Genomic DNA, 16,600 nt, shown 5'->3' with positions numbered 1-16,600 from the left:
TGCTCTTGGAATTCCTTTTTAGTATTCGATGTAACATGGTTTTAATTTCATCTACGAATGATGCATAAATCGAAAGCGTACGAGTGCGTCAAGGGAACACTGTGCAAATTTTCATGCAGATTTCAGTTTGCAGAGTCTCTTTGTGCTTCGTATCGTGCCACAAGTATCGCATATCAATCTTACCGTTAATATTAATGTCGAATACACAGATGAAAGTTCTCACTCATTTCAACAGTTGTTTTTAATCAAAATCATAAAAACATATACTTAAAGCTCTGATATTTCCAGCGATAAAGAAATAAAATTTCGTGAATACCGAATTACCATAATCTACTTAATCTACTTAAATTAATTAAATTAATTAAATTGATTATTGGTATTAAAATTATCGATATTGATTGAATAGATATTGAATTAATATCACACGATTCTCCATAGTCTAAGAGAAAACAAAAATATATATTTAAAACTTTAGTATCTTTAGTGTTAACGAAACCAAATTTCTTTTATTTTTAACAACCCTTCAGAACCATTTTTTTAAGAACAGAATCATTTTTCAAAAATCTGCGAGAAAATAACCGAACGATATTGCCACCGACGATATCCCGATTCCAAGAAACACAAGAAGAAGCCAAAAGAGACCGGTGATGTTTTTGAAAAGCGTAGAGTGAGACGAGTGGCCGTTATACTAATTTGGCGGGTGCTCGTTAACGATCCCTTTGAGGTCATAACTTGTGCCGCAAGTTGGATTCCCGCGCGCTCACGCTGACACGCTCACGTTGACACGCTCACGTTACGCGATCTTGTTACGTGCGCGCGTGCATACGTGTGTCTGCGCTTTACGTGCGCGACTTTCTCTCTGTTGCACCCCACCAGACGTCCGTCTTAGCCGCTGCTCACAGTCAGTTCGCTCCTTGAAAAGCGCCGCGACGCTCGCGAGTCGAACGGCGAGTCACGCGTAACCACCGTGGGCTGGTAGTGCGTTTGCGCGACCGATCGCCGCGCGGCCTGTCGTGTGGCGGCCTGGTTGCCGATGGTGGGGGTGAGAAACGTGCTCGTCACCCTCGAAGAGCGCCTCGAGAGACTCAGTAAGCGCCGCGAGTTCGCCGTGGCCGGAAATCTATCGTGGCGTTCTTGTTCGTGTTTCATGGCTTTCGGCCTCTGACGCGCCACTTCTCGACTCTGTCGCTCCTACGAGTGCGTACGTCGAGCTTAGAAATATCGTTGTTTATCATTCGAATACCTTCGATACATGTAACACGCTGGAAATTGCTAACAGATCGAACTGCGATATATCAAAGTTTAGTGCAAGAGTCGAGTCGCGTTTCGTGTAAGAAAGTTGAACGAGGTCTGGTTCCTTGGTGATACAAAAGGATTTCGTTCCGGATGGTGCGCAAAGGAAGAAACAGTCGTGACCAGACTGGTTGCTTTGTCTGTTAAGATCCGTAGAAATTCGACACACGGTAAAAGCAATTACGTTAAGAGGTCCCTGAGTCGGGAGCAGTGTGTCTCGAGAGACGATTCGGTCTCTCATCCCTCGCTCCTTGCGGCAAGCTTGCAAAGGATCGCGGGACAGTTTGTGGTTAGCTGACGTCATCAAGAACAAACAAGCAGATCGAAGATCCGCAGGAAGAGAGATATTATATATCTGTGTTGAGAGACAAAGAGCCGCCTAGGAGTCGTTGTCCCAACAGAGGGAAAATCAGAAAAGGGAATATCAGTTGCTAGAAACGTACGGAGGGGACAGAAAAGGAGAGAGATTTCATCTGGAGAAGTCTGAATTCCTGTCGGAGCTTCGTTCTATTCGATGACGATTTGAAGTTTTTTTTTCTAATTAACTGTAATTGTTCGTTTTGACTCTCCTCTCGATCATCGAGTTGAAATCAATCCGAGTTGATTGCTGATATTTTCCATTTGGATAGTAACGGCGTGAACATCTAGAACTCCCACGGAGTTCTCGTGCAAGATGATAACAAGTGTCAGGATCGCGATGAACGTCCGCCTGTCCCTGGTCGACTGATCGCCAGAGACAGTTCGAGAAAGAGGGAGACGAGGATTTTTCCATCAACTAGATTGAAAAACGATGTCCGACAGAAGCAAGTGAGGATCCCTTTTTTTGCGTGTCCCCCCTTTTTTCGGTAATCTCTACTCGACGGAAGAAGATGTGCCTGCGACACTTGCTGCTCTGCCTGTTGGGCGTCATCGTCATCGTCAACGGTGAGCTTTTGTCTCGTTTCTTTGTAGGAAGAGCTTCCCTGACTTTCAAAGAAAGGGATTGGTAACGCTGGATGTCATTGAAATCTGGTGATATCATAGAAAAGAGCGATGATTCGTGTAACAGTGTATTGGGAACTTAGTATGAAACGTTTTCGTGTAAAGATCTGTTTTCAACGAGGATTAATTGGAATATTTATTAAAGACACGTGTATTTTAGTTGCATCGAAAAGATTTTATTTTAAAAATAACGTCGATATGCAAACAGATGTTCGAGTTAATGAAAATGATGATGTGGTGAAATTCGTCACTAGCTCGATTATATCTGTCTTATTTGTTAATTGAAGACAATTTTGATTATTCTCAGAATAAAGTGTAACACTTCTTTAGACTCGTTCAATTTATCGAGCATGAATTTTTTCGTGACACCCAAATTTTCTAAAACTTTTTATCCGTAAAACATTACAACGTCGAATCTTTTCGTGTTAATTTAAACTATAAACCAAACTCCGATTCTGACACTATAGTTTACGATTGCTGGGATAGCTACCTAGATTGGTTAACCAAGCAGATTATGACTAATTAAGTGTGCACGTGTATTTAACGAATATCTGAGCATGATTTTTTTGAAAAATATATACGAGTACGTACGTGTCCTTCTGTTGGACGAGTAACGAAGCTTTCTTCGATTTTACCATGGTTTCAAAAACATTCCATATAAATAATGATTATTATTCTCAGTCCTTTGCGCTCCATTGATGCTGCAGACGTTAATAATGTGAATATTGTTTCTGATATTATCTTAACCGATGAAAATTGAAGAAAAACGTTTTTACACAGTTACATACGAAAACTTTTGGTTTCAACAAATTCTACCATAAAAATATTTTGAAGTTGGCGTACGATCGTGTGAAAAATATTTTCGCAGTACAGAGAATCCATACTAATAATAGTGTCAAATGAATGGCGTTTGGTCATTACATATATAATGCACAATCGATGTAGTATAATATCGTATACATAGTATTACAGAGTGTTGTATGGTAATATTATATGATATGTGCACTGCTATTCATAAGTCCTTACAGAGACCGTTAGCAGATTTAGGACAGTGATAAATTAATGTTTTACATACCAATTAAAATTGACAGTTATGAACTGTCTGCATTACAAAAAACAAAACTAGATTATACAATATTTCTACAATCCTATTAGGAACTTATTTGGATAGGTATTTCTTTTAAAAGTTAAATCTTGTTATCAAATGTTCAGTAAATTATGAATGGGTGTAAAGACAAGAAATCATATTCATATTATTATTATTATTATATAAAATATCCAAATTAAATTACTCTTCGCAATAAATAGTAGATAAAGATAGTAGATGATAGTATATTCATAAAAATATGAATATGCATAAACATCCGGAGACGATAATATATAAAATCAACGTAAATAATACACGAAAGAAATTGAATGAGAATCAAAATAATAGTCGAGGCAAATAGTATACAGTGTGCAAACATTTTCGACCAAATAGATTCTCCACGCCACAATCTAAAAGAGATATCTAATACCACTTTGTTTAATAAAAAAATAATACACTGAAATGAACACTGTCGTATACTTATTATATAATAATAGTATAAATTCTTTGTATAAAATATCGCTTTTAGCTGGACATGTATCTGACCAGAAACTTTTGTATCACCGCCGTAAATATGATCAATTTATATATCTACCGCTCGCTGATAAATTGGGCTGCAAAATTTTTTGAAAAAACAGCTAAATAGCTGCTCTGTTTTGTTAGTTTCATGCATCGCGATTTATCGAGAAAATCTCTATGTAAACATTTTATGACCAGTCTTGATTTGGTTTAAAACGGTCAGAAAACTGTGCTGTTGAATTGAACTGTCTGAATGTAGCAATTGTAGAAGTTGTTTTTATCCTCCCAAAAGGAGTTGGGTTCGTTGACGCGTACATTGTAGGTTGATAGGATTGTTCACGTGGATTTCCTCGAAGGAGGTCGTACAGGAGCCGTTTTTGTCCCGTATGACGAAGGAACGCGAACTCGGAAGTGTCGTAAAGCGCCAGACAAGTTTGCAGCTAACCACCACCTGACCGAAACTTTTTGCCAACTATTCTTTTTTTTTCCTTCCTGCCTCCGCGCTTCGCTCTAAATTAGTTAATAAAGTCGGAGAAAAAAGAAAGGAAGCTCGTTTAATCTGGTTTTAAACGAGTGGAATACGGTTAATCCTCGAGCTGTTGACGCTCGAGGACATTCGAACTTTGTACCATTGTAGCGACGACTTAACAAACTTTCAAAAAGAAAGGAAGAATTTTAATTTCCAATATGAATACTGATAGTGTTTTACTTTGTTACTCTAAATTAATTGTCAACTTGTTAAAGAGCAAAACCTAGCTTTAACTGTATCATGGTTGGTTTTAGACGTAACTTTTACCTCCAAATTAAATTGCCGTGTTGTAATAATTGCTCTTTTTTTGTAAGGATATTATTTTACTGAATCTATCATTTATCTTTCAAATTTTCAACTTCGTCGTGTATAACATTTTTATTTCACTAATACTATTATTCTTCCTTACGATAAATTAGTTTCCAAACTTTCGAAAAATATTGTCTAACGTTAATGTATAATTTTGAATATAAATCCTAAGGTGATACCAATCGATTTTCATCGCAGGGATTTATTACGAGTGATCTTAATCGCCTCAGAATTCGATTTTATCCCCAATTTTCGAATGATCAACTCTATTAATTTCTACGTAATTAAATATTCCAATTGTTCGACCAAACACGAAGACCGGAAAAGAAAAAAAATTGGTAGTCGACTGTATCCCAATTTATCCCCAATGGGCGCAGAAAGCGGAAATTCATAAACCATCGGAGTCTCATCCTGCGAAAAAGACGAAGAGCGAGAGAGGATTCTTAATCCTCGCAGGAACGAGCCTAAAGTAGATGGGGTAGGACGGGTTACGGAACGTCACGGTAGAGTTAAGTGAAGCTAGATTACGGACGTTAAGTCGTCGAGTGGACGTTAAAGCAGCCGTGTGCCCGTTCCCAAAGAGATTTTTCGGAGTTGCCGGTTTACAGCAAATAGTTGCAAGGAAAATAAAACAGGGAACAACCCCGCGGGCTAACGCGTGTCGTTTTTACACGTGTCGGCAGATTTTACGGCGTGCCAGCCCTCGTAATCTACGCAGAGCGAGAGACAGAGATACACAACAGTCGGATACACAACAGTGAGGGAAAGAAGAGAAGCTAGACGGAGAGAGAGAGAGAGAGAGAAAGAAGAGATATAGAAAAGAAAATGAGAGAAAGCGAGAGAGGAAGGCGAGCTAGCAATGGACGAAGAAAAGGGGGATTGTAAAAAAAGCCACCGCGGATCGTGGGGTGTTAACGCGCGCATTAACAGAGCTTTCGTCGGGGGAAATAAAAAACGATATGCATGGATGGACGGTGGATTTTCGTGTCGACCATAAAAAAAAAGAAAAATAAAAATAGAAAAAAATCCTGCAAGGTGAAAGAGTACGAGGCCGTGAAAGTGAATCAAAACGCGTTGTTCCTGCCTTTTTTCCTCGCCTGTTTTGTACCTTTTTCCCCTCTCTATTCTTCTTCTCCCTTTTAGCCTTGTATCTTTGTCAAGAGGGGAAATAGTCGATGTCGATTCGCTTTAGAACGGGGGAATGAATGAATGAAAATGCGTGGCGTTTTATGAGTTCGTTTTCCCAGCTGCTTTTCTGCCCGCTTGTACACAGCTATTCTCTCCGTTTGCCTGATAATTCTTTCATTTTTTTTTCTGGTTCGTGCTCGTTTCTCTCGTTCTTCTTCCTCTTTCGCGGAACTCTGACGCGCGAAAGATTCGTTTAGCACGGATCGATCGGTTTTCTAGGGAAATCGAGCAAACGAACGCCGGAAAATTGCACTGTTTACATTCAATTACTTACCAGTGTACCTTGCAATAAACAAGATTACGCGTCTAATGAAATATGTACTCGCCTCGACCCGTTTAATTTCATTTGCTTGTTCGAGTGTTCACCGCTGCAATTCACCGGTTCGCTCCCTCTGTTTCTCAACCCTAGCTTTTATTGCTATCGTTTCCATGAAGAAACGGTTCGTTTATTGTTTGGAATTAAGTTATATTCGTTTACATGCAGGCTTTAAAGTTAAACGACTCTGCTACAAGCGGATGGACAAATTGCTGTGTCACTTGAGGATCGTACGGTTGCTTGAAATAATCGCAGGATTAGCACGTTCGCAACGTTAGAAACGAAAGAAATTATGTTGTTGGTATATTGGCTAATGTGTTGGTAATATTTTGTATAGGGTATAAGTGAAGCGAAAAGTGTGTCGTAGTGTCGCAAGGATAAATCAAATCGATGTGTTTGTAGTTATCTGAGGTGGCTGATCAAGTAGTGTCTTGTACTACTTTGTTTCGTTTATTCTTTTTCTTTGCTTTACGTGTAAAAATATTATACTTTAAGCATATAAATATCAAATATATGATATCTAATATACATATATAAATTATATATGATATTTAATGTACATGTATAAATTTTTTGCAGATACATCTATATGTACATATAAATGTATAACATCTGTGGAATATTTATACATCTGACATTTTATTCCATTTTGAATTTGTGAAAGATATTCATTCTGACAAACAGACATATTTTATCTCTAGAATATAATTCTGTTTTCAATTTATTATCTAATTATTATATACTGTACTGAACAATGTAATTTATTTCATTCAAAAGCTCGTTGGCTCGTTCTTTTCAAAAATATCGGTTTACCAGCAAGTTGGCTTTCATACATTTTGCAAAACATATCCATTCTGACAAGCAGCCACAGTTTATTTCCATAATACAATCTTATTTTATTTTATTATATAATCGACTAACTTCCTGAAAAAAGAACCTACAGCTTTATGATAAACATCTATATGTATATGCTGAATGTATCTTTTATTTCAAGTTTCAGTTCTTTACGAATCATTATAAAATTATAATGCTATCATTAAAAACATTAAAACCGAAACCTCTACCATTCGGTTCATTTTATCTTATGAAATTATTTATCTTAAAAGTTTCTCGATTAATTCGTAATACCCAATAAGGTAATTTATTCTTTCCAAACGTCGGCGATTTATTCTTTTCAAATGTAGCGCGTATCCGGCATGCTGAGACGTCAGTTAAAAGCGCCGGTTCATTTATCGCGTGAGCCTCGAGCAGGTGAAACGAAAAGAGATAGACGAACAGGTAACCGCGACAGAAATCAATCTAGGCATAGGGCGAGACGGTGGTGCACGGTAATCTTCAGATTTACTTTTATTAATCCCGGTTGATCGACCCGGTTGCCAACCGAACTGCGAATATTTGTCGGCGAAATTTACCGAAATATTGCGGCCATTACGGCGTTTTCAAATATTTCGTAGCGAGCAAATATTTATAGGGAGCTCTAAAACTGTATCGTGTATTCGGTCGAAATGAGGAAGTAAATTTTTCCCTATTCCCCGGCATCGAGCCGAGCGTACGCCCATTTCCTCTTTCGCCCGAACCCCTCAAAGATTCAACAGGACTTTAATCGTTCACGAGCTTTTCGAATCGAACATAATTGTTTATTCGTCAATTTTCTGCGAAGAAATTAATACCGTTTCTCTTTTCTTTGTTCCATTTTTTCCTCCTTTATTCCTTTGTGCTTACGTCGGATCAACTATTTTGATTTAAAGTATCGAGTTTCTTTACTGTAAGTCGGTTTCTAAAGAATTTCGACGAAATTCAGGTGGAATTTATGATAGAAAATTTATTTCACACGATTCGTTTTCTATTTCAATAAGTTAGCAGAACGTTTTCGATCAGAGTGCAATTTTATCTGTAGAAAGAAGATTTTGTTATTTTACGTCTACGTTTCTAGACTTTTCAATTTCATATTATTGTCGGAATTATCGTCGTTACATACGTTTAAATGGAATTAAATCATGAATATGATAAGATACATAAAATGGCTATAACCATCAGTGAGTCGCGCAGCAAAATGCAGTTTCCAGCGAATTTTAGTAATTTAAAGAGAGCTGTCGTATAAAAAATGCTGGCGATTTTCCATGGTGAGGACACGGTCGTTTCAAAAGCGTTACGCTAAGCACATTAATATTTAGGATGTAGTATTTGCATTTAAAAAAGTAAAGGTCCCTCAGCGGTGTACAGCATACGGATACTTAGAGAGCGCTATCTGTAATCTTTTACCACTTTTCATGCCACCTAAACCGACACTAACTTCCCCGTTAATGTGATTACGTTCTTCCATTTCACTTGCTCGCGCTTGTCCCGTTAATACATTACGCGGAATCAGACGTTAATCTAGCGGAGATTAACTGTGACTGACTTCCCACGCACATTTTAGGACTTTTAACCATAGCGGCGATAATTGTCGTCAAAAATGTTATACAACTGGCTTGGAAATTCTTTTTGTGCCACATAATTTCTTTGAAAATTGTTGCGCAATCAGGTTGTACTATATCCAGAAAGTGTCGGATGATTTTGCAAATAGAAGTTATTTATTTTTATTTAAAGTATCTTCTTTAGAATATTTTTAGTATCAATGACGCTACATCGATTATAATTCAAGTGATTATAACAGTGTCGAGATTTTTATGATCTATGACTTTCGTCTAATTTTTTCAACTTTACTTCACAATTTATGACCTATAATTGATCTTCAATCTTAATAATGCGATATCGATGAACTCTTGTGGTCTTTAAGCGATCTTCGACTTTAATGATCCTTCGTTACTTTCAAGTGACCTGTGGAAATTCTCCAATTATTTTAACGCTCAACGAAATAACTTCGACGACTACGTTCCCGATTTAGAATGTCGCACTTTGTCTCAGAGTACAACAATCGGCAACAGAAATCTTTACGACGACATTTTGTGTAGGCGTAATTCGCTTAAACATAACGCAAAGTTTAATTATCTTATTTGCACTTAATCGCTATATAACAATATCAAAGCATAAAGATACTTCATGTTCCTATTTTAAAAAAGAACAAACCAATGATATTTTTGAATCTAATTGATTAACGTGTAGACGTTTGGGATTAATTAGTCGCTCTATAACAATGTCAAAATACCCACAATTATGTGAAACTGCCTTATGTCTCCATTATGTAAAAGAGCAAGTATAATGGAAGTGAAGTTGAAACTACTATTGTTACGTTAAACTCGAGTCCCGCTTCTGGCTACTTGGAAGTTAAAACCGGAGTACGGAAACGTGGCTGGAGTCCCTCATTCGCCTCCGTCGTCCTTTTCGGTGAAAGGAAACGCGTGTCAGCGTTATACATTGAAACGCAATCAAACAAACAACCGAACGATGCGCCGTCTGCAGCGTAATAGCTTTGTCTCGCGATTTTGCTCTCACGTAATCTACGTGAACGAGGGGTGCATTCGAGAATTTCGTTCGTTACAATATTCTTCCTTTTCTTTGTTCTGAATGCTGGTTCTGCAACCATCCCCGGGTTAGGGGTTGACAATAATTATTTATTAATTAGTTGTTATTTATTTATCTATTTGGCGATGTTAATCTAGGTAGTCAGCTCAGTAGAGTCATTGTACTATGTGTAAATGGGAAGTTCGCCAAAGTATGTGGGATAGTACAATTGCAAAAGACGTACTCCCTTCTTTTTCGATCTGTCTAAAACATTTCCGTCAATGATAAAAATATCTGCGTCCTCTTTTTGAGATCGATTATCGCTGAAAATAGTCCTAGTGCACTATATATAAATTATACCTGGATTCCTCTCATTAACTTTCCAGAAAGAAGTAGCAATAATTTCGATATGAAAATTTTGAACGTCTCTGATTCTCAAGGCACGACACAAATGAGTCGTAAGATCGAGATAATAGCTTAGAGAAGTGTCGTAATTTTCAATCTGGATCTTGGTAGCTTCGGAACAGCGCAGCTTTAGCCTGCGTCTAATCGTTCACATTATCGCATAAACGTGCTATCTCGATTGAACCTCGTCGACTGTTATCGTCGTTATTGACAGCAACCAGCTCATAATTATGCGAGAACCTCGATAAAACGAGACTCGAGGCGGGCTTGAAGTGACTAGTCTAAATATTTCGAATATACGTGTCGCGTCGGGATTATTAGTACTTTGCTCGATGTCTTTGTTCAGAGGATAGTCGATTTAATTAACTAAATTCTCAGTTGGTATTTTCTAGAGGAACTGATAATAGGAAAATAGAAAGGGACGTGATAAGACTTTATACGATTTTGTTTTAGAAAGTTTCAGACTGTTTGTTGATATTTCACGTTTAGAGTTTGTAGAGTTTGGAAATTGCCGATTTTTAGAACAAATTGAAATTAATATTCCTGGTACACTTAGTACTTTCCATATAATGCGGAATCCTAGATTTATAAATTTCAGAAAAATATGGATAAATTTATTATTCGTTTAATACCGCGTCTTAAACGATTTTATTTTAACTACCTACTAAAAATATTATTTTCGTCAAATTGAATGTCGTTACCTCCTCACCTAAAATTAATCACTTCACCAAACAATTAAAATATCTTCGTCACTGTCAATCCTCCCTCTAATACGTAAAGACAAATTAATCTCCGATGTAGCAAACAAAGCAACAGGAAAGACAAAGAAAACATTCATAATCGGTGCTGTAAAACTATTGGAATATGACAAGGTAAAAGATCGTTAGCGAAGGTGAAAAAGAGGATGAAAGCGATAGTTGGCAGAGTGTTTGTCCTGATTCATTATCGGCCGTGGCCCGACGAGTACGGTTGTCAGTTATTTCGAGCAAATTGTTATTCGCCGTCGGCTCGAAGCGTCAATCAACGTGATTGACGGCGCGTCGCGGCGCTCAGCGTCGTCAGAGGCGTCCTACGCCCTGTTCGTGCGCGATTCCGCCCCTTTTTTCCGCCCTCCTTCTGAATTATTCACCCGTTTCGAAACAACTATATCCCTTCGACCACGTTAATTGCTTCTACGCAAAGACGTCTGAAGGTTCTTTCCAAGTTCGAACCAGGCTGATGGGTCAAAAGTTCGCGAATGAATACAGAAGTGGGGTTTCCTGCGAAACTTCCACGGAGAAATAGATGGAATATCGAAGCATGTGGGAGGATGGTTTGTATTTAGCTTGTACTGTAGCTTCTGAGACGATTCGCGTTTTAGGTTATTATTTTGTGTTCAGAATGTTATTCCATTACATGTTTCTATATCTTTCAGCGTTTGGTCCTTAACGTGTAATATTATTGCGGTGAAATTGTTTTTTATTGTTTGAAAGTATAATTTGCGAAATATCACCGTATCTTTCTAATTATATTTAATCATTCGTAATCTACTTTATACGCGTTAAATATTAGCAGTGAACTTAAAGAATACATAGTGCAGGAATATATTTCATCTTGGATGACAATGTTGTATTCAAATTTCTTACGAGATTATTTATCATACTTTAAAAAAATGATTTACTCATTAACTTGTTACTTATTCATGTCGTTGATGCGAAATATGTAAGAATAAAAGTTGAAAATTAAAATAACGAACTTAATTGCATTAGGAAGTTCGTCTTTAAAAGGCGTACCTTTTCTTTCTTCTATTCGATGATACGAAACACGCAACTGCAAGAAGAGGATGAAATACCATGAAACGAAAGTCCATTCACACTTTCGACGAGGAGTTTATCATCCTGACGGAAGGATGTTGAGATTATTTTCTCGAGTTTTCTTCGCGGCTCGAAACTGCCTCGCACAGGATCGACCAGGCTTACCAATTTGAAATGATAATGCTCGAGGTCTGGCTCGAGATAAATAGCAGTTGCATCAGCGTTCTTCTTCCGGTTTGAGGGCCTTGCAAGCCACTCGAGGACACTCGAGGTACCGCGTTGCCATTCTCAGGCCTTCGTGACGCGTAGAGATTGGCGTAGACTTTCGATGAAGATCCTTGATTATGACGATAATGGCTGTTGATGGCGGATCATTGAAATAATTAAACAGAGAAACTTAGATTTTTCGATTAACGCGATCTTTTTTTATACTGTACGATTACTTGCTTTTCTCCTTTATTCAAATCTTTATATTACTTTATATTATAGCTCATTGAAAACCGCTTTACATGTATTATTTAAAAAAAGAAAAATGTTATCGAAGACCTTGGAATCGATAAAAATTTTCCATTCATTTTGTCTCTGGCTCTGACTCTGTTTTTATACTTGATAAACTAGTTGCAAGGTACAGGCAAACTTTTTCGATCCTGACTCTATTAGTTTTGCGTGGTTAGCGTGGCGGAAACTCGTAAGTAACTCGGCGGTTCAAGATATAAACGCGCAAAGTCTAGAAATAAGACTTTCTGGACGTTCTGTTCTTGTCAATGGTAGTCGAGAACCGATTTTAGCATCGATGTTTTCACCTAGAGATGTCACGAATGAATCAATAGGCAAGAGGGATTTTATTTTTGAAAGGTCTCTCCAAATATGGACTCTGCAAAATGGTACTTCGAGGATGCATAAGTTATTCGAAGAGTAGGTATTTGTATGCGCCTGTATTTTTTATTTCATCGATCCGAAATGATTCCATTCAGAACAATGTTACAGCTGAAGAAGATTTATCACATACTGTGTGTATGGTGAATTTGTGTTCACTTAGTTTTTCTTTCTTATACTAACTGTATCGTTTACTGAACAAACACGAGATAAAGAGGCCCGTGACATCATCAGCTTAAATACCTCCAATTTTAAATGTTGACACTTAAGACTTTCCCCATTAAGTTTCTCATAAATTAATTTGTCATAAAACTTGATTCACTATAAATGAATAAGTTAACGTTTATCGATTCGTCATTTCACTGCAAACACGCGACGATAATAGAAGCAAGTAAAATTTCAGCCCTCTCGTTCGACGTAGAGGAAACTGGCTGGGTGCATCTGTATTTGTGCATGGGTGACTCGTTGTCCTCGTCGTCTTACACCGCGTTTCTCGTATGAAATACTCATCGTGGCGCACATACGATATCCAACGAACGTATCCCGTGTTTCGCGTGCGTTTCCGCGCGGATGGCCACGCTTATAGCTCGCCAGGCGGAAACGCGCCGCTGCCACGTCGCGTCGGTCTGCAGACGTTTCCGTGACAGACTGTCAAGTTGCAAGCAGTCGAGTCTGTTACGCGATTAGTACGATCGATCGTACGTTATCTATTCCATATGTGTGACATTCTTATTTCATTACTTTATATAACGTCATGATTGTATTGTATATTTCTCGACGAATGAGAGATGACTTATGATTCAATTCGATGAAAATGCGTCTGATAAAAATACCTAGTTCCCTAACATGATTGCATACTTGTATTGTAACTTTCTTATAGGGTGTTAATGCATGTTTTTAGATAATGAGGTTATTTAGTATTTAATAAAAAACATACACAAGAAACACAAAACCTATATCACAGACGCGAGATATAATTTTGTTAAGGAGGATTAACAAGCTTGCAGGAAATAAATTTATTTAATACTTAAAGCAAATTGCTGTACATACGACGATCCAGGTCAGTTGTATACTTAACTGTACGAACGTAAAGAGCAGCAGGTTCAAATATCTTTTGATGAATGGATTTAAGAAGATGAAGATACAGAAACGGGTTGTATTAAAATCTCTATTTAGGTGATAAACAAACTATAACGAATTAAAATGATCTAACATGAAATTATGATGTTGAGATTAAAATAAATGCCATCGAATATATTAGAAAATTTAGCTTTTATAGATGAACAAAATTGGCTAAGTGATCATTCTATTAATTCTATAACCATTGAAAATGCTCGGAAGTAATTGCAAGGGACAAGTTTAAGAAAAACGGAAGAGTCGAATTCACGGGTCAACTTTAATTCAAGACAGAATTACGAAGCAGAAGAAACGGAAATGAGGGAAATCTCCCCCGACTGCGGGGGGTTTCATAAGCAAGGGGGGTTCAGAACGAATTCTTTTCAACTACGAGACACCTTCGCTGTAATGCTCGGCATGTAATATGCTGTTGTGTGCAATATGCATCGCTGCCGACCAAATGGAGTTGGAAGGGCTTTCTCATTCCTAATTTAACGCGATGAGATTCGAAATGGCGAATTCAACGACGGGCAAAATGTTCTGTACAAGAAATATTGGACGAGCGAAAAACGATTAGAACACGTGAAAAAGAAAGATTTGTCCGTTCGTTAAGCCTAGAGACGGTAGTTAAATTATCTTAATTATTGTACGTAATTGGTTTTATTTGTGCCGATGGTGATATTGAATTAGTAAATTATTAACAGTATTTATGTATGAATATTTGTGTATTGCTAGGTTTCCTTTAATTGGATATTCATACGTTAATTAATATTTTTGATATTATATGTGATACGATGTATTAAATTACGCTATTTAAACAACTAAAACGTATATTATATGAATAGATCATTGTGTATTTTATTGTGTTTAATATGTATTATGTTTCACACATTCTATTTTATTTATTTCTCTTTAAAACTGAATGACCGGTGTTTCAATGTGATTTTTGTTTTTTTACTACCATTATGTCAGATTTGTTACTACATTTTACTTTTTTTTTTTTTATGAATTTCATGCAATTTTTACAATCTTTCCGTTTATAAATCCACGCAATTTACGTTTAATAACTCATTGGTAATTTCTGTTTCTACAGTGGAACCTTTTACTCTGGCGTTTTATATAGATTAGATTTAGTAATGTAACGTAATGGAAATTTTTAATTCAAATGCAAGCAAATTACTGGAGCGTAGGATTACCGGAGCGAATTACTAATACATCAAGGATTTTATAAATTAATTTATAAATATATTTTAATCCTCGTTGCTCGTACTATATTAACTTCTCTATTATCTATTCATCTCGATGAAACTTTAATTAACCAGTTACCACTTCAACTTATACCTGTATCACATATCACGAACAGTTATCATTCTACATCAAAGAGCAAAATACTAATTTATCTAGAGAACAAAAAAAAAAAAAAAGAGAGAAAAGAATTGTTTGTTCAAAATATTCAAAAAAATGCTAAAATTCATATACTTCCAAATTATTCACACTACTGTTACTATTTCTGTGGTTTATTTACATCAAAATGGTTGTCCTAGAATTATCGATACGACGAGGTGCCCGAGGTGTAAGCACAAAGCTAGAACGTAATCGCGATCTAAAATTGCATTAAATCGGTCCGTATGAACAAGTATCTCTTGTACTGCCGTTAATAACGTTAATGCTGACTACTGTGTGCACAATTTAATTTGAAACCAAATTACGTGGTAGAAGCATTATCTAAATCGGTATTTTCATCGTACAATGTCCTCTGAATTAGAAATTACGATTTCGACTGCAGATCCCACGGCTATGAATTATCGTAGTATTATCAAATTAATGTTATTAATCGTTAATAACTAATTGCAGGGTTAATTAATCCATTTACTTGTCTAGTGTACGCAATTATATAATACGCAATGTTATAGAAACCAATTATGTAGCGACAAAAGGAACTGAACCTTTCATACTTGAAAATAGGTAATGATAATTGGTCCTTTACAGCTCTATTAAGTAAGATTATTGCTTTGTTACAAATTATGCATTCTGCATAAATACATTGATCAATAAATACATTGAAAAATATATGATTCTGTGTTGAAAGAGAAATTTGATTGTACTGTCATTATATGTCTTTTGTACGTGCATCTACAAAGAGAAAGGGATAACATCAAATTAAGTTTCTCTTGAATCTGTTCAACTTTTATTTAGAATATTTTCTCATAAAATAATTTGTTTATGGGGAATTTATTGTTGGATACCTTGCTCTGTATACTATTGTATAGTATTGTATGAGTGTCGTATTGCAAGCATATCATATTCCATAAGCGAACTAGAAGTACACTGCACACACACCACCATACATGATAATTGTGCAACTACACGAAGTTCAACCTTGGTTCAAACGTAGAAGATAGAAAAATTTGTCTGTCATTTTACTCGACTATTTCTATTTAAGCAGCTCAGAACTATACCTACTAGGTACAATTATGTACCTTCTTTTGCATAAATTGACACATGAAATCACTAAAAATGGAATATTAAAATTTTCCAAAAATTTACTGCTAATATTTAATGTTCAATATCAGTTTACAATTACACATCGTCCATTATACCTTCTACTACCCGATCACGATATTCCTTATCAAAATTAACTAATATTCGTCAATAATTTTTAATAATCACAAACATGTTCGTTAATTTAAACTAGACAAATACTTGAAGCACAAAAATGAAATCTCATCTGTAGTCTTTCCTTT

At 36.5% G+C, this 16,600-nt stretch overlaps 1 protein-coding gene across 3 annotated transcripts in view; it reads left to right on the top strand.

Moving 5' to 3' along the window:
* Positions 1 to 921: 921 nt before the first annotated feature.
* Positions 922 to 16,600, top strand: part of LOC126863748 (carbonic anhydrase-related protein 10) — a 226,734-nt gene continuing 211,055 nt past the window's right edge. Inside the window, exon 1 of one of the 3 annotated variants that reach the window (XM_050614218.1) lies at positions 922 to 2,217. In XM_050614218.1, coding sequence (XP_050470175.1) covers positions 2,163 to 2,217 — 55 coding nt within the window. In that variant the 5' untranslated portion in view covers positions 922 to 2,162. The remainder of the gene's footprint in view (positions 2,218 to 16,600) is intronic. The other 2 variants (XM_050614219.1, XM_050614220.1) reach the window with 2 other exon arrangements.

The sequence above is a fragment of the Bombus huntii genome, chromosome 3 (genome assembly GCF_024542735.1).
Source record: "Bombus huntii isolate Logan2020A chromosome 3, iyBomHunt1.1, whole genome shotgun sequence".
Lineage (NCBI taxonomy): Eukaryota > Metazoa > Arthropoda > Insecta > Hymenoptera > Apidae > Bombus > Bombus huntii.
Note: the sequence above shows the minus strand (reverse complement) of the source record. Positions and strands in the feature narration are given on the sequence as shown.